The sequence below is a fragment of the Peromyscus leucopus genome, chromosome 4, assembly GCF_004664715.2.
Source record: "Peromyscus leucopus breed LL Stock chromosome 4, UCI_PerLeu_2.1, whole genome shotgun sequence".
In the NCBI taxonomy this organism is placed as follows: Eukaryota; Metazoa; Chordata; class Mammalia; order Rodentia; family Cricetidae; genus Peromyscus; species Peromyscus leucopus.
The window spans coordinates 69,459,795-69,481,962 of record NC_051066.1 but is presented as its reverse complement, the minus strand read 5'-3'; the positions used below and the strand labels follow the sequence as shown (position 1 = coordinate 69,481,962).

General features: G+C 52.5%; 1 protein-coding gene across 1 annotated transcript in view; it reads right to left on the bottom strand.

Moving 5' to 3' along the window:
• Nucleotides 1-21,197, bottom strand: part of Alx4 (ALX homeobox 4) — a 40,512-nt gene extending 19,315 nt beyond the window's left edge. Inside the window, exon 1 of the mRNA XM_028878996.2 lies at nucleotides 20,615-21,197. Coding sequence (XP_028734829.1) covers nucleotides 20,615-21,044 — 430 coding nt within the window. The 5' untranslated portion in view covers nucleotides 21,045-21,197. The remainder of the gene's footprint in view (nucleotides 1-20,614) is intronic.
• Between the last annotated feature and the right edge of the window lie 971 nt (nucleotides 21,198-22,168).

The following is a 22,168-nucleotide window of genomic DNA, read 5'->3' as shown; positions in this document are numbered from 1 at the left end:
ACACCCTGTGGCGGAGTGCACAGCACCGATGTAATCTCCTTAAACAAAACAGGCCAGCACGGGGCCCTTTCATGCTATTTAAAGGGCACTGACTAAACCCACCGCTGTCCAAACAGTCCTAGGGGGCTGGGGCAGAGGCTAAAGGTTAGCCATTGATCACATAAATCCTCACCCCACCTCATCTGCCCCGGGGCTCTGTCCAGAGGTCTTTAGCTTAGCAGGCAGCTTGGTAAAATAATGCCAAAGGCGAAGAAGTACCCAGGCGACATGTGAGCAAAGGCACAGAGAAAGCATCTGTGTACACACTCCAGAGTCTGTGAGTCTAGAGGGGAAAGAGTGTACCAGAGAGTGCTCAGGCTAGCTGGGGACAAGGCACCTCATTCTGAGCACCCTCCAGCCAAGGAGCCCTAGTGAAGAATAAGAAGCACAGACCAGAGGAGGTGGAGGGGCAATGAAATGGACTGAGTGTCCCAGGATATGGGCACTAGCGGGAAATAGTGAAATCTGTATTGGGTGGGGAGTTTAGTTCATAGTAATGCTTTTTTTTAAAAGTGGCACTTTATTTGAACAGGAAGCCCAACAAGGAAGACACCCGGGTAGCCAATCAACCTGGGGACAGGCAGGCCACCACTACTACTACTGAGCACAAAAGAAAAGTGGGGGAGGATGCTCCACACACAGCGGAGACACAGAGACAGGAACCAGTGACGCTGGTCGCCATGACTGCAACAGCGTCAGCAGTTTCTTATGTGATTAAACCTGCACTGTGGCCCCAGCAAGCCCACAGCTCAGCAAATACCCTAAAGAAATGAAGACCCAAACCAGAGAGCCAACAGTGGTGTGGTGTTTGGCGCTGAATGTCCCCAAAGGCTGTTTTTGGGTCACCACATGCATCACAGGTTTGGTCCTCATCTTGACAATGCTGCATGTGATGGAAGCTTTAGGAGCTGGGGTCCGTAGAGGGGTGTGGGTGGGTCTTAGATGCTGGGGATGTGTCCTTGAAAAGGATTGTGGGACTCTAGTGTCTCCCTCGTCTCCCTTTCTGCTTGCAGCTCCCTCTGCATCATGCTCCTGCCGTGAGGAGCATCATCACAGACCCAAAGCAACACAACCAACTGTGGTATGAATTCATACTACTGAATAACATTTTAGCACATAGAATGATGCTCACCTCTGACAAGTAAATCCCACCCCCCACCCCCCACACACCCATCCCCCCCCCATGGTTTTTTTTTTTTTTTTTCTGAGACAGAGTTTCTCTGTGTAACAGCCTTGGCTGTCCTGGGACTCTCTTTGTAGACCAGGCTGGCCTTGAACTCACAGAGATCAGCCTGCTTCTGTCTCTTGAGTGCTGGGATTAAAGGTGTGTACCACCACTGCCCAGCTGTAAATCTCTTTTTGACAAGAGATAAATAAAAGTGCTGGTATTGGTCTAGAACCTCCAAAACAGTAGAGACTTTTTCTTTCTGGTTGTTGTAGGTCTTTTGTCCCAGTCCCAGTCAGAGTAACACAAGGAAAGTCCTTTAGTAGGTGAATGGTATGCAGGTTGAGGAACACTTGGGGGAGCAGCAGTCAGTACTGAAATGAACCACTGACCCCAGGATTTGGGGAGTCTCAGAAACACACTACAGTGTGTAACAGAACCAGCTTGAGAAAGCACATGCTGTGCAGCTTCGTTCAGTTGTCATATGAGTTTGGAAAAGGTACAAATGGAGGGACAGAGGGCAGATGGTTGGCTGTCAATGTGTGTGTGTGTGTGTGTGTGTGTGTGTGTGTGTGTGTGTGTGTGTAGTTCGTTGTGGACAAAGAGATCTCATTGGTGTCAAAGACTGTCTTAGAACTATATGATTGTGCCTTATGACGATGGCAATGGGTGCATGAATCTGTATGGGGATGCACTAAAATTCCACAAACTCACACCAAACTTTATTTTCACACACTGCTATTTTTATGGTGTGAAAAAATGTAACTAAAGAGAAAATACGAAATGACATTGAACATCATTCGATGTACTTAGACCTTCACCCCAAAGTCCCACTTCAAGGGTCTTAGTCTAAAGAAGCAGTTAACACTGGACCTACAGAAAGAACAAGAGGCCAAGTTCATCAGGCTGTTGTCTGCTGTATGGAAGAAAGCCGAGGTTAATCAAAATATCCAGCATAACAGGCGTTCTTGCCATATGCGGATGCTGTGCGCTCTGTACAACCCCTTTGTTGGCATTTAACATGAATTATTGTGCATTTATCTGTTTGCTTATTTCTCCTTTGTTTCTATTGTTCCCCTCCCCCTCCCTGAGAAAACAAGGATCTTCCTTCACCCCGTCCGCCCAATGCTTAGTATCAACTGGGATCACATTAGCTGTGCAGTAAACACCTGACGAGTGAAGGACTGAAACCTGTTCTAGAACAGGGCTTCGGCAAGTGGAAGGTCGTGTGCCTCTATGAAGCTTCGGGTTGATAAAGAGTGGGACAAGCATGGAGTGACTGCCATTAGAAAATAGTAAAAGCTTTCCAGAAGTAGGAATTGAAGTATACAGGCTTCTTCCCTTTGTCGGTCTGTTTTGTTCTGGCTGGGTTGAAAGACCGTTGTGTTTGTCCGGTGGGGTTGGGTAAAACTCTTATCTGAAGCAGAGACTGGCATTCCCAGTGAGGCCTGTGCTGACAGGAAGCTGACACTGCTGTGGGCTTACGGGAAGTGAGAGGCCGGGGGGGGGGGGGGGTGGGGGGGAGAGAGCAGCTTCAGGGAGAGGCCCCTGTTACGTGGGGATGGTACTGTCCTCCCCGCTGGGCCCTGGTGAACTCCAAGCCAAGGCCTCTGGTGACTGCTGACTCCCAGCCCTCAAGCCCAGTCTAGATCTCAGAAGAGTCTTGGCCTGCAGCCTTATAATCCTTGAATACAGTCAGAGGGGGCCTAAGACACAGGTACCCATCATGCCACAATCCACGGCAGAGGTTCCCTCTAGCTCCCAGGGGCCTCATTCAGATGCCGAATACACAGCAGGGTGTTCCTTGAAACAGTATGTCTATATCAACAGTGAACACCTTTTAACGGAAGACTATCCCCAGGGCCTGGGAGATGGCGCAGCTAGGAAGGTGCTTGCTTTGCAAGCAGGAGAACCTGAGTTCAATCCCCGGCACCCACATAAAAACAGGGCAGGTGCACAGGCCTGTGATCCCAGCTCTGGGAAGGCAGAGGCAGGAGGATCTCTAGGGTTCACAGGCCAGCCAGCCTAGCCAATGAATGATCTCCAGGTTCAGTGAGAGACACTGTCCCAAGAACTAAGAACACACTTCTGCTTTCCACGTGGATGTGCACCAGTGCACATAAGCACACATGCACACATATACAAACACACATACACAACATTAAAAACACCCAAAGCTAGGTGGTGGTGGCACACACTTTTAATCCCAGCACTTGGGAAGCAGAGCAGGCAGATCTCTGAGTTCCAGCCCAGCCTGGTCTACATAAGTTCCAGGACAGCCAGGGCTATATAGAGAGACCCTGTTTAAAAACAAAACAAAACAAAACCCAACAACATATCAACACCCCAAATATTGATGAGAAATACACAGAATGATTCCTTCTGTATTTGACATCAAATGTGAAAGAACATCATGGTTTTGTTTTCATTCTGCTAAAGTGGCAGGGATCTGTGAGGGGCTCCCTAAACTTTCTTCTGTCCGACTCCCCTACATGACCACTTCCACCCCCACCATGTGCCCTTGGCTTCAGCTTCTGCAGGCCCCTGTCTCCTGCCTAGCATCTAGCCAAGCCCTGCTGTCTCCTGCACATCTCTGTCTTCCTCTGTGACTTTTGTGGATTTTTGTCCTTGTCACACTATCCTGGGTTCTCTATGGAAAGTTAAAAAACAATTGGGTCAAAAGCCCAAGGGGGCGGGGCTTTAACACAATGCACACGAACACACTGGTTTTGTAGAAGCCTTTTCAACCCCACTCTGCCCTGAGTCTCTTCTCCTAGTGCACAGGGCCCCACCTATTTTATGTAACCTGTCCTCTGCTGCTGGACCCACAGCTGGACCCACAGCTGTGCCTGGGAGAGACAGGCGGTGGCAGGTTTGAGATGAGCATCTGTGATTTCAGTCTCTTTGCATTCGCGGTGATCACCTTAAAGCAACTCCAAGAATAAGAAAGTCAGAATTACGTCGTAGCTGCATCTCCAGGCCTCTGGTAAACACAGCTAAACTGCCTCCCAGAAGTGGGTCTGTGTGCTCAGCCACAGCTGTGTGTCCTTCCCCTTCAGGGTCAGGCTAGGCCATTTTTAAAATCCCTGACATGGTGTGGGATGAAAGCAAGGTCTCGGCTTCATCTTCATCTCTGTTGTTAACCTCGAGAAATCTGTGTTCTCTGTTTCTGCTGTAAATGCCTCTGCTGGGCTTCCCAGGCTCAGCCAAAGGTCGCTCTCCTTCCCTGACCCCAAGGTTGGGCTGAGCTCTTAAACACTTGACCATAAGCTATACAGAACAGAATCTGGGCCTGATAGGTGTGCTCAGGACACACCCCTCAAGTTAGTGCCATGAGTGTGGGGTGTGTGCATAGAACTCCTGGGCTTCTGCTATGCTAGCTCTGGGTCCCCTGCAGGGGCTGGACTCCCCCACACACTGCCGGTGTGGATGGATGCCCCATGGGGGTTGGAAGAGCTCAGAGAAACCAGCCATAAAGCAGGCATGAAGGGCCAAAGGTGGCTCTGTGGATGCCTGGCCCCTGAACAAACCTCTGGGCTAACAATGAATGTTTCTTCATTTCTACAACTCTGCGTGAATCCATGCCACCAGAAGGGCAAAAGGGCACTGTGGAGGTCCCAGTCCCGTGGGTAGCCGGCACTGGGAGGGGTCTCCTGGCAGCTGCTAGCCCCCAGGGCTGGTTCTGTGTCAACTCTAGGTCCAACTACCGGAGGCCAAGACCAAGGCTGCAGTTCCACACAGTTACCACTAAGAGGCACTGTAGTTCCAATAAAATGTTTCTGGGCCGGAGGCAAGCGGATTGGGGCCCCCACTCCTTAAAGTGGTTTGAAGACCCTTGCCTGGAGAGACCTACTAATTCAGCAAGTATTCAGTCCTAATGTTCACCTACCACAGTGCCATCTTTACTAGGGGCGCAGGGATGAGCGAGGCAAGGAAGTCCTAGCACTTCCTCGAAGAGCTCTCGCCTCCCCTACATCTACCATAGCTGATTTTACCACCCTCAAAATCCTCGATGGGCAAGATGAGGCACTGGATAGAGACCCGTTGAATATCATCGGCATCTAAATTAAAAGCCTGAGGCCTGGACTTTGGTGGGATCATCAGGGTCTGCTGGGCGGGTGCCTTGGTAGGACAGGTGTCTCCTGGGACAGTTGCCCTGGTGAGACAGGGCTAGATATTCAGAGACCAGGGCCAGAAGGAAGGGAAACAGGTTGGGAAGTGCAGGAGGCCAGTTTCTCCCATCCGCCTGAAGGAGGACCTATCACATCCCATCTCTGTGCTAACACTGACTAGGCTGCCCTGTGCATGAGACCAGTGCCACTGTCTGTCAGGGACCTCAAGTATAAACTTGGGTCAGCAGAAGAGTATCTGAGATCCCCTAGTACACATGTGGCAGCTTTTCCCTATGCCTGAACCTTTACCGAAACACAAAGCTTTTTATTATTTTTTTTAAATCAAGAAATGATATCTGTCGGCCAGTAGGAAGCTGGCCTTATCCAGGGTCCATCACAGAAGGCATCCATACTGCTTCACACAGGGCCTGGGCAGGTCTGTAGTGAGTGTCCTCAGCCTCCAATGCCTGGTCCCCATGTCCTCAGCAGAGCCCAAGGCTGATGCCCGCTCCAGAGCCCACACACCTCACCCAGCTTTCTGAGAGCCCATCTGACCCAGTCCTTCAGAGGCCACCTCCCCTCTTCCTTCAGCAGGGACGTTCAGGCCTGTAGGCCACAGCAGCTGCAAGCAAAGGGCATGCACTGTTGGAGCTGAGAACTAGAAAAAGACTCTGGCTCTATCAGGGTTTCTGGGCTGCCACGATGGCTTCGTGGGCACAGGCGTTTGCTGCCAAGTCCAGTGATCTGAGTTCAATCCTCTGAACCCATAGAGTGTGAGGAGAGACAAACAGCCCCCACAAATTGTCCTGAGCGCCACACATGGACCATGGCATGAGTGCTCACACACATAGACACACAGAATAAATACATAGAAGGGGAGGTGGAGACAGGTGGATACCTGGGCTCTTTGGTCCTCTCGCCAAACCCACTGAGAGGCCTTGTCTCAAAAAGCAAGGTGTCTGGCCTCCATATATACATACACACACACACACACACACACACACACACACACACACACATACACACAAGGCCACAGCCTGGTGGAAGGCACAGAGAGGAAACAAGTACCATCTGGTTGTCACAGGGGATGCCAGGTAAGTGAGCATTGTGTCCTGCCTGGACACCAGGGTCCACAAGAAGGAGGGCTGGCTGCTTGGGGTGGAAAAGGTCAAGGAGATCTTTGAACTAGGGGCTAAAATGCCAACAAAGACTCTGACTAGCCTATAAGCTACTCTCCTGGAAATTTCCCAGATCCTGCAAATAAAGGCCCAGCTCAGGCCTCGAAGCCCACGCTCTGCATGCCAGCTTGTGAGCGGTGGGCTTGAACCCATGTCTTCCCACTTCTAAGCTTGTGGTCTGTCTGCTCACCACCTCTAAACTGTGTGGTCTTGAGTATGTCCCCAAATGCCAGTAATTTGGTTACCTGGAGCCTGTGTTTCCTCTTGCAACAAAAGAAAGCCCACATCCCTGATGCCCCTCAGGGACACTGTGACAAGATGAAGAAGTTTAAGTCCTGTGCAATATGAAGGAATGAGAAGGGTCATGGGTAGGACAGGCCCAGGTTCACGCCCAATGCTGCCGGCCTTTGTTCCCTCAGCCACCCGTCGTTCGTTCACCCGGCACTTCTGAACCGCCTTAACAAGCTGGGAAAAGTTCCGGGGACAGGAATGGAAAGCATGATGGCGCCTGTCTCAGGGAGGAAGGCCGTGGAGGAACGGAGTGGTAGAATGAGAAGGACAAGTCACCTGACCTAGGTGACAGAGTGGATTACCAGGGCAACCCTGATCTGTGCGTGGGGATGCTGAGGCTGCCATGTGCTGAAGAGGCCAGCTTGAGGTTCTTTCTGCCTAGCTAGCCTCACCATACCAGGGATGTTGACTGTCCCCACCAGACAAATGGCAGAGGCAAAGGACGGACTACAGAGGCCCCCAGGCTATCTCTCCACTCAGCCTCCAGGGGCATCTTTGGGAAGCAACCGTTCTGTGCCTTAGTTTCCTTGCCTGTGAAGCAAAGCTAAACAATCTACATCCCAGAAGGCTGTGAGGTGGAAATGAGGCCGAAAGTGTGGACTCATATCCCTTGCTACCAGAAATCGCCCAGGGCACGTAATAGAGCCTATGGGGTCCACAAGCTGCAAGAGGGAAGGGAAGATATCCCCCACTGCAGGGGCATCCGCACCTCCCAGTCCTTCCTTGGTGCCTTCCCTTCTGTCCAAGTCTTTTCAGCTCCAGCTGCCGGGACGTGTTTGGATCATAAACCTCTGTGCAATGTGGCTCCCAGGGTCCCCTTCAATCAGAGCTCATTTCATATCTGTAGAGGGTCCTCTGACAGGTGAAACGTTCATAACCGCTGTAAATTTTTGGAACATTTGAAATTGCCATAAAGGTCAGGCATTGAATGTCCATTCCTTTCGTTACATAGACTTTGTTTTCTATCTATCTATCTATCTATCTATCTATCTATCTATCTATCTATCTATCTATTTATCTATCTATATCTATATTTATATCTATATATTCCTGGCAGCTTCCTCCCGTAGATCCCTTGCCCCGGGCAAGGAAGATACCTTACCAGCCTCCCTGGCCTCTCCCTGCCCTATGGCTGTCTTTAAACACCCGTAGAATGACAGATTCTGATGTAGCTGTTTTTCTAGCCTTTGGAGGAGCCATATCAGTTTAGAAAGAGACTGCTTCTCTCACTGGTACCCAGCTTCCTTTCTAAAGTGTGGTTGTCCCAAGGCATAGAATCTCTGACAAACCTGGGTGGTGGGAAGACCTTTTCTCTCTCGGATGGGAAGGAGGAAGTCATGGCTAAATCCATTGCAAAGCTGCTATTTAATTTTCTGAGGTCTAGAAAAGACCACTTGATATTTGATTTCAAAGAAATCTCACGAGGGAGGTGGTTAAGTGGGTAAAGCCCTTGCTTCACAGGCGTCAGGACCTGAGTCGGTCCCCAGAACCCATGCAAAAGCTGGGTAGACAGGACTGCAGTCCGTGATAGCTGATTTCCCAGGCAAGCTAACGAGCTGGGCTAGCTGGAACTGGGGAGCTCCAGGTTTGGCAAGAGACCCTGCCTCAATCAATAGAATGGGGAGCAATTAAGAAGGCATCTGACATCAACTTTGGGCAGCACACATGCATGAGCATCTGTACACAGATGTGCACACACATGTCAACACGCATCACACACGTATGTATGCAAAACACCTGACTTCCATACACATACTGTGCCATGTGCACATACACATCATACACAAATGCACACACACACACACACACACACACACACACACGCACACGCACACGCACACACACACAAGTAGGTTTTAGAAACTGCGAGTGCTACCTTCCTGTAGACGAGGCCCAGCAGACTGTGACTGATCATTTGGGCTGATGCTTAGGCAAGGGAGCCTCTTCTTCTGGGGCCCAGTGCTTGGAGCCAAGGCCTGGTGGACTCACACACTGACGACTGGGCAGGGGACAGTTGTGCGGGTGCCTCTTCTGGGGATAAATGTTACACAAGAGATCTGACAGCGTGGAGCCTCCAGGGGTGGATCATAGGCTTCCTTCCTGGGAATCCTCTCAGCACACAGGGGGAAGGTTTTGGACATGTGGCTAATGACATGAGGTTACATCCTCATTAGAGTTAACTGGACCCAGGGACCCCCAGATAGCCAGGATTTTAGGGGGCACTTCTGGAGCCTTGGCTTGCTGCTCTCCCTTCTGCCCTCCCTTGTCAGCTCTGGTTCCTGAGAAACAAATGTGTCCCTGGGTTGACTCTCTGTGGCTGGCCAATCACTGACCAGAAGGCAAGAGGAGAGACAGAGTGACCTATGGGTTTCCCTGTGCACTCTACTATCCTGAACATCACACGAGAAAGCCCTGCTGGGGACAGACAGATGGAATGGACCAAGACAAGAGAAGAGAAATCTTAGCGGGAAGCTGTCAGGTGCTGAACGATTCTGAAGCAGCATCTTGAGACTACTCCGTGGAGAGGCGGCTGCCTTTTCTTCTGGGATGCCGGGAACCAAAAGTCCACACACAGATGCAGCTAGTGCCCATCTCATGCTGGACCCAGAGACTGACACAAAACGGACCAAAGACCTGACCTGAGTCCAAACGGCAGCAGAAGGCAATGGGAATTCATGGCGCAGGTGCCATCAATGTAGATGAGACACCAGAAAACTGGGTGGCAAAGGGGGAGAATATAAACCAGACTTTATCAAAATGAAAAATGTTTATCGAAGGACAGCATCCAGAGAGGCAAAGATGGCCGCAGGAGGAGAGGCTTTGTGATACTTCTAAACCATCTTTTTAGATGAGAGATTATTATCCAAAATACTTAAAGATTCTTCTATGGCTCTGAGTGTGGCTCAGAGGTAGGACACACACATGGACCCTGGGTTCAATACCTACTGCCACAAATAATAATAAGTCCTTCTACTTGACCACAAAAACATTCCAACAAACAGATTCAAAAATTGGAGAAGGATCTGGAATAGGTATTGAAGTCACACAGATGGCCAAGAACGTCTATGGATGGCCAGGTACCAAAGCACAAATTTAAATGAGAGTAGGGGAAATTCACAGAGACAGAGAGCAGAGTGAAGGCTACCCAGGGCCAGAGGAAAGAGGGCGTAAGCTTTTGTTTAACAGGCAAAGGTATTTAAAATGATGGGAAAGTTCTGGAAATAGAGAAGACTTTATACCACATTTTCCATGTGTTTAATGATACTGAATTGTGCACCTAAAGAGGTTAAAATAATTTTATGTTATATATAACTCTCTCTCTCTCTCTCTCTCTCTCTCTCTCTCTCTCTCTCTCTCTCTCTCTCTCTCTCTCTGTGTGTGTGTGTGTGTGTGTGTGTGTGTGTGTAAGGATCTGTTACTCTAGTTCAGACTGTCCTGGAACTCACCTGCACAGGATCTGTGAAGTGAGGGCCTACTGCCAGTCTGTGGACCTAGAGTGCCGATGTAGCCCAAGCTAGTCTTCTCCTCATTGCAAACCTCCTGCCTCAGCCTCTCACATGCTGGGATCACAGGCTTGAGTCACCACGTATGTGCATGTTACTACCATTAAGAAAACAAACAAACGCCATCTCCCTGATGGCTGGAGTTTTTGAAATTGTTTTTAAAAGTCATACCAAGCAACACTAAGAGCATTCATCAGGGGGCTTGCCTTCACAGCCCCCTCAGCAACCTCCAGGGGGTCCCCTAAGCTCCAATGACAGTCCTCACAGCTGGTCCCTGGCAACCCTAGGACTCCAATTCCCTGCAGCCATCCTGGCCACACTCAGACCTTTGCTAACTCAGACCCTTCATTCAGGCAGTTTCCTGATGGCAGAGGGCCGTATCCAGCTCCTTCTGCTGACTGGCTCCAAATCAGCCTTTGAGGTCTATTTCAGATGTCCATAGGAAGCTCCAGCCCACTGCCACCTCTCTGGGGATTCCCCATGTGGCTCATCCTGGTAAGGCTGGTGGCTGTGAGGACAGGAATCAGCTCATTCATAGCCAGACCCTGGAACATGCCTGATCAGGATGCTGTACACAGGGTCTGTTGATGGGAAGAAACCTACCCAGGACCCTGGCCACAACCTCACATGAGTCTGTTCCTGCTTTAGTGAGGGAGACTGGAGACCTGCCCTGCTCTGTCTCTGTCCATATTCTCCCCAAAGGACCTAGAAGTCTAGAATAGTGGAAGTCACCCCTGAGTGCTTACATTCCCAGGCTAGGTGTGTGTGTGGGGGGCATGCCCATACAAATTCTGGGGGCCACAGGGAACAGAAATGCTGGGAGAGAGCCTAGCCTGCAGTAGGTGACTCAAGCAGAATCCAGGAGCAGAGTGGTCCCTTGCTGGGAGAGTCTCAGAATCTCAAGGAGGTGAGATGAATAGAGAGGTCCCCAGGGAGAATTATCTGCTCTCCAAGTGGCCCTGTAGTCAGGCAGGGGCTCACACTAACTGCAGGCAAGGTCTCAGGAGATTCGGGAGAGGGAGAACACCAGCCTGATTGGAGCCAGCCTCGGCAGACATGGCAGCTGGACAGCAGGCCTGTGGCCTTGGAGGTGAGCCCAAAGGGGGATAGTTGGGGATGGAGGGAACTCCTCCAAACTGCCACAGTTCTGCAAAACAAATGCCTGGTCTTCCCGAGACCTCCCTGCTCTTGGCACCACAAGCTCCTTGCAGAGTGAAATAATTTTTCCACAGGATAAAAGAGGTCCACGTATCTGGCTGCGACCCCACATCCACAGAGGAAGGAAAGAGGAGGGGAAAAGTCACAGGGCTTCTAAAATGTTCACACCCCCATATCACTTGCTTATCAGCAAACACTGAGTGAGCACCTACTGTGCATCCCAGGTCATTTCAGGGTCTGGAGAAATACTTTGGAACAGCATAGACAGAGCCTCACACGGTTCCGTATCTCCTGGAGGAAAGACACTTTCCCACGGCTCTGTTCTCCTGATCATCCTCAGCTCTCCCAACTTGACCAGCACTTCAAAAAGTAATACCCACTTCAGTTGTTAGGCACAGGTGCCATGCTGTTCTCACCAGGCACAGGTGAAGAAGCCATGCTTGAAGTCCAACTCAGGCCTGGAACACTACCCTATCAGGTTCCAAAACCCAGCCTTGATCTGGCATCCCTAGACAGGCTTTGAAGACCTCTTTGGGAGCCATGTTTGAAATACACCCCATCGCTCGTTCCCACGCCATCTGGGAGAGAGCTGGAGTGACTTGAAGTGTAATCAGGTTCATCTAGGAAAGGATGCTTTGGAGGTTCTTAGTCTTGGGGCTACCAGGAACTCATTTGTTCCTGCCTAACTGCCGCAGCCCGCACACGCTCCTCATTGTCTACCAGGTCTCTGGTGAGTCTACCAATCTCACAGCATCATAAAGGGGTTGCAATGAAACAGAACACAGGAAGCACTCAGGGCGTTGCCTGGAACAGAGCTGGCCTGTGTTACAGCAACTGCAGAGGCCTCTCTTTGTGCCATTATTGACCTGTCCTGCAGGAGGGAAAATGAAGGGCCAGACAAGGAAGGCCTGCTAAACATTCTCCCTATAGCAGGTGGCCAGACCTTCCCTTGAGTACAATACAGTGGGCAGAGAGGCAGGTCCTTGAGGTCTCTAAAGGTTGCTTAGCCCCAGGACCTGAACTATGTCTTCTAAAACCATCAGATTCCATAAAGGGTTTTCAGATGTGGAGACCTGTGCCTCAGAGGTGTGCACATGCTTGTCTTAGCTGTCATGAGGCTGAGTCCCTTCTTAAAGATCAAGGACTTGCTGATCCCAGCTCAGTGCTCAGTTGTGAACTGGATATGGAGGTGGCTGAATGGTGGGGTCAGAGACAGGGCCAGGAAGACTTCTGGACATCAGGGAGGCCCCCATATCCAGAGGGACCTCAAAGTCCCCATTCTACCCTAAAATTTGATCAGGGTCTAAAGCGGCATAGTGATTGCCTAGCATGTATGAGATTCGAGTTTGGTCTCCAACACAGCAATAATAATAAACAAATGACACCTTATTAAAACTTCGTCATCATCACCACCTGCAATACTCTAGCTTCCTCAAAAAGGTGAGTGGCGGGTAAGGCTCAGAACTCAGCAATACAGGATCTATCTGCACTGGGGTCACATTCCAGGCTCACACATCCCCTTGTTCCCTTCCCTCTTAGTCAGCAAGTCCCAAATAGCCACATCCAACAAATGAAGTCACTAGTGACACCAGAGAGTGTACGTGGGCACTGTGCTAAAGGTCATGGTTAATTCCACTGAAATGCCAGTACCTGCACCCTGACCTCTTGATCTGTATAGACAGGGAGGAAGAGTTGACAAGGGTCTTCATACACCTCCAGTCCTTTCCCTTACTGGAGGAGGGAGCCCAGCTAGGGAGGGATGGTGGCTTCTGACAAGCTCTAATCGCAGGGGCAACTTTCCTCTTGCAGTTTGTGAGCCAACCCGATGGAGGCTTCCCCAGCCCAGCACTGGTGCCAGGGGAGAAAAACTGGAGGTTGCTTGTCTGCCTCTGGACCTGAAAGCAGAGGCAGGGTCCAGCACTTCTCAGGCCTCCCAGGGCCTGGCTCAGGGACAGGCAGTTTGATGAGTAAGTGGAATCAGGCATCCTAGGTCCCAGTCTATGCAACAGGACATTGGGCCATTCCTTCTAACATAGGGCAGGACCCCATAGGGATATCAGGACCCATTTAAGTCTGTGTTGGGGGACAATGGTTCCTGGGCCTCACTAAGGTCCTCAGCACTGGGTAGGCAGTCATGTGAGAGAGGGAGAGGTGGATCCTTGGCCTCGGGGTACCCATGCAATGTGGCTTCCATACCTCCATGCAAGAACAGGTGATCCAACCAGATAGTCTCCAGATGCTGCTGCCTCTCCATTCAATGGTAAGAGGGGTTCCTATCCTTCTATCCTCCCTACAACCTGGGTTGGGGCCCCTTCTCTCCTGGGATCCTTACTCATCTATTAAAGGTGGTCTGAAAACTACATCAGGGTGGTGCCAGGAGAGCTTGCCACAGGGGGCAAAATGGACATCCCAGCACCCAGAGATGGGGACAAGTCCACTGCACTGCAGGTGGGCTGGATGGACCTAATCTGGACCCCGCCAGGGCTCGCTGGAGACCTGCCACCTGGAGACTCTGCTAGCCTATGAGTCAGTCTCTGGGAAGCTGCAATAGGCAGCCAGAAGGAGAAAGGCTTGGAGCCAGAGACACACAGACGCTTAGCCTCCCTCAGGCACAACCCTCTGAGGCTTGGTTGTACACAGGCTAGGAGGAGCTTCCAGAGCCACACACAGTTACTCTTGTGCACATGCAAGTACATAGGTTCCCATGCCGGGGTAACCAAATGGCCCCACTCATGTGCATTTTCTATACAGGAGTGCACAACAATTGATACACACAATTCTAACCTGACTCACTCAGGAGGAGGAAGAGGACAGAGTGAACTATGGATGGGATGCATGCCAGCTCACATTGACACACAGACACAGACACACAGACACACACACACACACACACACACACACACACACAGAGAGAGAGAGAGAGAGAGAGAGAGAGAGAGAGAGAGAGAGAGAGAGAGAGAGAGAGAGAGAGAGAGAAGTGAGTCCTGGCATATTTTCACAGATGCACCCAACCTTCTGAATAAAACACCAATTCTTCATTCATTCTTACAAGCTCCAGGATATACACTAGAAGGGATTAGGCTCCCACAGAAGGTCCACATTCTCTTGGTTTACCAAGCCCATATTGCTCTTGGTAGGCAGTTGGAAAGTACAGAGACACGGAATGCAAATGGAACATCAGTTCAGGGAGACGCCAGAATTAATGCATCCTTGGCTTGAGTCTGGTGCCGTGTGAGCACCAAAGAACAGTAGCTTACCTTTCCTCATATTTAAGCCCCGGTGAGGAGCCCAGACCTTTCACCAAGCCGCACCCCGTGCTCACTTATCTATCTGGACCCCTCCCAGACAAAACCATGTAGCAGTGGGAAAGCAGAGCAGGGCGACCCGGACTAGACCCTCACAGACGCTCTCAGACAGAAGTCAGGAGTGGAGAGGACTTCCTCTAAGGCCATGCAGGGACCTTGGAGATCCGTTTGCTCACGGACTCAAACCCTCCGCGGACTCCTGACTCTTCTGGATCACGTAGATCACGCTCAGGGTCGCGGATCCAGTCTTCTAGAAAGCGCGCGCGGGCTCCCGATTCAGGATGAGAATCTCCCCCCTCCCCCCAAGAGAATCCGCTTTGAGAATCCAATGTGCGGCGGCGGCGCACAGCTTCCCCCTATTCCGAACGCGGCGCCAGTTATTAACTGTGAGGTCCCTAAGCACAAGGAAAGGCATCTTGGCAGGCAGTGGCACCTCTCATCCTCAAGGTATCTCCAGGTGATTACTCTTCTCCAAGAGCACCCTGCGTGCGATTCTGCCGGCTGCCTTCTCAAGTAGAAACGGAAGCTGAGGCTGCCCAGGTTGCTATAAAACCCGGCTGCCTCTTGCTCCTCTGAGCAACCTTTTGCAATTATCTGAGCCCACGTTTAACTTTTTTTTCCTCCTCAGGCTCTTTCTCTCCCTTGGTGCTGGAGGTTGGGAGTGGGTGGGATGTAGAAAAGAGTTGTAGGTTACAGAATGTGCTGGGGACCAAGAGGAAGAATCTAGTGCGGTTGGAGTACCTGAAGCACCATCCTGAAGGCACAGGAGGCATCTGAGCCAGACTCGTCCTGTTTCCCGGTGGCTCCAGGGTTGCCGCCCCAGGCTACTCCACACCTCTAAAAGATTAACTAACAGAAGCTCCATTAATGGCGATGTGGGTGTCACTCAACCACACAGTTATAGCAGAGTAGTGTGGTCCCCGGGGGCCATTGGTAACTGGTCTCAGAGAAGAAACCGTGGCTAAGGACTGTGGCTGGAACCGCTTGCTGACTAGAGCGAGGGTGCGTGGTCCTTCTCCCAAGGGGCCCTGTTGGGAGGAAGGACCAATTCCCACTTGTCTAGTGGTGCTGAGCTGGTGGCTCGTAGAGCTTAAACACGGAGTCACCGTGGGCTTCCACTCTGAATTCGTTGGAGGGAATCGTCACTGAACTGTAGCCGGGGTCCAAGCACCGGTGTGGTTTCCCGGTCTGATAACCACCCTTAACTCCTCAGTGAGGGGACTGCACAGCCTGGAGAGGTCCACAGTTGTCCGTGGACATGCAAGTGGCACCCTGAAGCCGACATTTGGTCACAAGACCGAGTGAGCGGTCCCGTCCCACCTAAACCTGTGACTGCGCTTAAGCTCTCTCGGCTTCCCGAGGAAACAGTTTCCTCGGGACTGAGGACGCTGGAGCACCAGGGGCTTTCCAGAATTTTCTTTTTTCCTAAGTACTTACTTTCCCACTCACCCTACCTGTGTATCAGTGCACTTGTGGCCATGCTACTGGAACGCGACCTCCGTGTGTGTCGTGTCCCAGGCCGGGAAAGGCCGGTGGCTCAGGCAGTTAGCTTTCCTGTCCTGTCCCTGCCTGCTGCCTCCGGCACCCCCGAGGTCCTAGGGGCCAGAAGACAAGCCCCAACCCGGGTCAAACGCACCGGACGCCAACCTCTCCTCCCTCCCAGTTGCTACAGAGGTTTTTCCGTTTCGTTTTTTCAGCCTGCTACAGAAGCAACTGTACAACTGCTCTGCGCGCAGCTTCCAGAAGAAACCCGCCCACGACCTGAATCAAGGCACTTTCCAGAAAAGTCTATCCATTTGCCGCTGGAAACCAAAGCCCTCCAGGACGTTAGCAAGGTTTAGTACAGGGTGTTATAATTTGTTTTCCTGCGCGTCCAGAACCTTAGGGGCAACTTGAAGGCTTTGATGGCTTCAGGAGAGCCTTAGAGAGGTTCTAGCTAAGCTGCTTGTAGCCTCCTGTTAGAGTCAGGGTAGCACAAACGTCCGGGAGTTACAAGGTCACCCTTGGCATACTGCAGTGAGAAGCAAGTGGGGTCCCCGGTGCTTCGAATTTTTTCCTGAAATTTTCTTGATTCATAAAAGGTTTTTTCCCCCCTGGAAATTTTTCGTGCGCATATTCAACACATATAGGACCGTGACTTGAGCAAGTTCCCAACCATTTTCCCGACTTTTCTATTTGAGACTTTGAACCTTCAATTTACGTGTAAATTAAAGAAAAATGTATGCCAAGCCCATTGATTTCAAAATAATGTTAGACTTTCAATATAAGCCTTCTGTTTCTCTGGTTAAGGACATATCTTTGGGGCCGGGTTGTTGGAGCAGGCTGGGGGGCTATGGAAACGAACAAAGTTAAAAATTCAAAGCTATTCTTTCCCAGCCTTCCCCCTAAAACTGGCAGGGGATCTCTGCCTTCACCAAGAGAATTAATCCTCTCAGAATGGCCTGGGGAGTACTTAAGGCGGCTCTCCGGGCCCCTTACATCCCCATTCTCCACCTTTTCGGGAGGAAGATTTACAAAAGATCCCGATTCCTTGACTCAATCAAGTAAGAGTCACCTTGTGTGGATTGTGTCTGTACTGGAAAGGAGGAGGTAGAGAAATACCTCCAGCGTTTAACATTTCGTCTAATTCAAAAAATCAGAACATGCCCCTCAGTGGCGCCACTCCGGCTTGAGCCAGGCCAGAGCGCCGGGGGACCTGGGCGCCGAGGGCTCTGCATTCCGCTTGGGCTGTGGCGGTCCCAAATTGCTCTCAACGAAAACCTGCGTGCACCGAATCGAAAGCGAAAGAGGAGGTGGCGGGGCTGTTCCCAGCGGAGCCGCGCCCTCAGAGGTACCCGCAAGGCTGCGCGAGGCCGCGGGAGGACTGCGGAGCTGAATGCCCCGGTCCCGGTGTCTCCTAGCATTGCACAGCCACGGCGGGTCTCCACCCTGGCGAGCCGGGCCGCCCTGGCGGAAGGACTAGATCGCAGTGGGCGAGGACTCCTCTGTGGGGCCCTTTCATAAAGCCGCGAATGACCCTGTGCTGGCAGGAGACTGCAGAGTCACTCTGAGCTTTGCCTTTTTAGTAAAGATAAGGAAACTGAGGTCCGGAGCTCTGTAAGGATGCCTGAAGCCACAGGGGGATTTCCCTTACCTCCAGTTCGGGAGTCTCCGGAGACTCCGGCCTGCACTCCCTCAGCTTGGTGTTAGCCAGCCTCCAGGCCAGCACCTTCCTCCCAAGGGACCTCAAAGTAATACCAAGGCTGAGTGAGGTCTTGGACGCTCCCCTCCACTCGGAACTACTTTGGGGTCTGGACTCCTATAGCCAGCAGAAGTTGCAGAGGCTGATCGGCCTGGGCTGGGGATCCACAGCCCCCAAAGCAAGGCCTATTCCCAAGCCCATCGGCCTTTTGCCAAGTTCCTGAGAACATCTCAGGATTTTTCCTGGAGCCCCAACCTCCCAGCTTTGAGTATACTATAACGATGTTAGAGAATTGTTGTCAATACGTGTCTTGGTTTCCCAGCTTGCTGGCGGATTAGACCCCCAACTCCACAGACCTTCTCCCCATTACTTCTGAAAGGGCTCGACTCTTGTCTCTGCTTCTCAGTGCCACAGTGGACTCGATGTGCCTCGTCCTGTGTAGATCTGAAATCTCCTTTGGGACAGAGAGCCCTGTCTCTGAGAGGGGACAGGGACAAGGAGTGTTTTGGCCTTCCTTGGTTGTTTCCTAGAGGAGTGCCTCCGTTTCAGACTGCGATGCCATGCGACTGGGGCTTGGAAGGTTCCAGCTGTCTTTCCTCCCAGCCTCCTTTGTGACTTTGTCCCAGCAAGGGCAGGAGCTTGCCTTGTCCTCAGAATTGGGGGATCCCAGCAACATAGAAACGAAGGGGATTGTATAGGAGGAAGGTTGTATGGGGGAGGGGGTCCAGCATTTACGACCTCTCCTTTACTGCCCCGGTATCAGCTAGGAAATAGGAATTTAGTAGAATTACTCGCTCTGGGGTCACTCTGTAGGTTAGGGGCAGTTCCAGGTCAAGTGGCCGCTCCTTTCCTTGGCCATAATGGCTAAGGCAGGTGATATAATGGCCAGCCAGTCCTGAAGACCCCATGGGACAGGCAGGGGCCTAGCCTCTTTCTTTACCCTGGGGGCCTAAGGGCGTCTTTCTCACCAGGAGCTTGAGAGCAAGCAGTTTGACTCTTCTTGCCTGGTGTCTCAGCCTCCTCAGAGGCCACGCTAACGGATGTCTTTAAACGATTGAAAACGCAGTGCAGTGGGGGAGACATCCACCGAGCCCGGTTTTGCACGGGGCACTTTGTACAGTGCACTTCTGGGAGTCTGCAGTCTGCTCTCACCTGGGAGTCACAAGGGACAGGGCCTGGGTTCTGGAGCTGGGCATGGAGGGAGGAGCATCTGTGTGGTGCCTGGTGTCGTTCTCAGCGAAAGGTGGTCAGAGAAGGTGGCGGAAGTGGGGAAAGCCCACCAGATCTGTCCAGATCTGCTTTCAGCCCCTGTCTGTTTGAGGGTTTGTAGCTTTTTTGAAGCCACATGAGTGTATGCATTTGGTGTGTGACCATGCTGGCCAATAAAGACGTGTGTGTGTGTGTGTGTGTGTGTGTGTGTGTGTGTGTGTAGAATTCCAGTTTGGGTAAATGGGTATGTCCACAGTCCCAAAAAAGCTTGTTCCAGTCCTGTCTGTGATTGAGCTCAAAATGAGGGAGTGTGTGTGGGCGCGCAGCGCATACTAAAAGCTTGGGCTGTGTCCCTGAGATTATTCTGTCCACCAAGACCTCAACCATGTCTCACCTCTGTCCCCAGGTTTAGTGCCTCTGTATACCTGGGTCGGGGCAGCCAGAGTCATTGGTCTGTCAAGTACCAGCGCATTTCACTACGGCCTAGCCTAAAGACAAAGGCCCGGGGAGAAGGTCCTTTCTCCCTTCTTTGAGTTTGGGGTTTCCGAACTCGGATGCTATGGAAAAAAGAGAGCGTTTAGGGGTTTGGATGGTTTGGTTTCCTAACTCATTTGATCAGCTGCTGCGGAGTCCTCAGTGGTAGCGGAACACGGAAGACTCAGGCCTGAACCCTTCAGCCACGTTCAAGGGGGCTTGGAGGTCATTTAGGCCATCTTGATCAGGTTCCTTGTGGGATCAAACCAGGACCCGGATTCTTCCTTCTTTCCACAGTCCTGTGCTGGCTGTATCTCAGACTTACTGCTTTCCCACTCAGTAGGTCCTAAACCGTGTTTTTCCGATGCCGCTACTTTCAGACATCTCAGACCAGCGGGCCGCGGCCCCCTAGGCGATCCGCGCTCCCCACCCCGGACCGGGATTCAGGTTTTCTGATGCGCCAGGTTCTCTGGACCCAGACCTGCACGAGCGTAGCAAGCGACGCAGTGCGGTGGCTTCTAGCGAAGGCTCAGGGACTGCGCCCAGGACTTCCCCGCGCGCTCGACACCTGCGGCTTCTTACCTGCGGCACGGAGCGGGGAGGCTGCCAGCGGCGGGGAAGCCAGGCCTCAGCGGCTCCGGAGCCGCTCGCCCAAAGCAGCGGGAGAAACTCTAGCAGCCTCCCGCCGGGAACCGGGACGAAGCATCCGCTTCAAATCCGGCCCCGCGGGACAGCGCAAAGCGAGACGTTAGGGTGAACAGAGGAGAAACCCAGGAAGCGACGCCAAAGCCAGTGGAAAAGCCACAGCGCTCGAGCCCGGGCCCCGGGCTGGAGACGCAGCAGGACGCAGAGATGTCCTCGAAGCGCTCGAGCCTCGGGGCAGACCGGGAGTTCCTCCAGCCTCCACCTCCAGCCTCCCGCCAGCCCAGCGGGTTTGGGGGTAGCCGAAGACGCGGACCCCAGGATCCCCAGGGCCCGGTGCCCCGCACGTGCACTCACCGTAGCAGGGGACCTGCAAGGCCGCGTTGTGGCCACTGCTGCTTTCCTGAAGCTTGAGGCTGCCGTCCGGGGGTGTTTTGCAGGCGCCCCGCTGCAAGTAGAGATGCGCCGGCGGCGCGGGCGGAGCAGGCGGCGGCTGCGGAGTGGGTGGCTGCGGCTGGAACTTGTTAAAGGAGCCCCGCGCCCCGGCGCTGCTCTCCAGCGGTGCCGCCAGGTCCTGCTGCCCCGCGCCGTAGCGGGCCCGGTTCTTGGCGTCCCCGAATCCCTGTCCTTTGGCAGCGGCCGACAGAAAAGTTGTACCGAACTTGTCGCCTCCTGGGAATCCCCTAAAAGGCGACGAACCTTCCCGGCTCTGCGGCACCGGGCTGTAATAGGCGTCCATGGCAGCGGCCGGCGACTCGCAGTAAGAGACGCAAGTCTCAGCGTTCATGCCTGGCCTGCGCGGGCGACGGGCGGGGGCGCCGGCGAGGGCGCGAGGACGCCACCGCGCGCCTTGGCTGGGAGTTGGGGAGGCGAGGAGGAGGAGGTGGCAGGGCTCCGCGCTCGGCCTGCTGGCTGCCTCTCTCTCCTCCCTCCACCTCTCTCTCTCTCTCTCTCTCTCTCTCTCTCTCTCTCTCTCTCTCTCTCTCTCTCTCTCTCTCTCTCCCTCCTCCCTCCCTCCCTCCCTCCCTCCCTCCCTCTCTCCCTCTTCCCCTCTCTCTTTCTCTCTCTCTCCTCTTTCTCTCCCCTCTCTCTCTCTCTTTCTCCACCCCCACCTCGCTCCGCACAGCTGGCCCAGAGAAAGAACCAAGAGCTGTAAAAAGATTCGGATGCTTCGCAAAGTTTACCAGATCTCCCAAACCCTCTTAAGGTTTTGAAGCAGAAAAAAAAAGTGATTTTCCCCCTTGACTCGCTCCTTCCTGCTCCCCTCCTTCCTCTCCTCCTCTCCCAGAACTCCTTCCTCCCTCCCCAGCCCCTCCTTTTCACTCACTAGAGATGCCACTCACTGGCTAGAGGCTATTCGACCTGGAGAAGCCTCAGGGCCTTTGGATTTTAGGCTAGAGTGGGGAGGTGCAGCGACCCCCGGGGCTTCCGAAGCTGGGCTGAGAATTGACGGGCGATCTGATCTCATCTAGGGCCTAGAGTAAGGGGAATGAAAATTTTATTGACAGGTTAAAAAGAACTGTAAGAGGTTTTGACTTTCGGAGTCAGATGAGCCGCTGGTCTGGCGAATCCTTTGAATGCTTCTTGGTGAACTTGGCGGCACAGCCAGGGGCCTGCCTGCCGGGACCTTAGCCTGGGTTTTCAATTCCGCCTTCCCATTCCCGCTTCCCCATTCCCGCTTCTTCCCAGTAATTCACACACAACAGATCTCATAGTGGTCCGGAGATGGCACTTTTTACGTCTTAACTATTTCCCTGCCCTGTAAGGGTTCTGGGATGGGTTGCTGTGAGGTCTGTGTTGGTTCAGTCACTCGGGGACCCTACACTAACCTGGCTTCTAGAGCTGAGCACCTAGGCTCCCAACCCTCAAGCCTCTTACTTGCCAGGGTGGGGGTGGGTGGGGGGTGGCCTC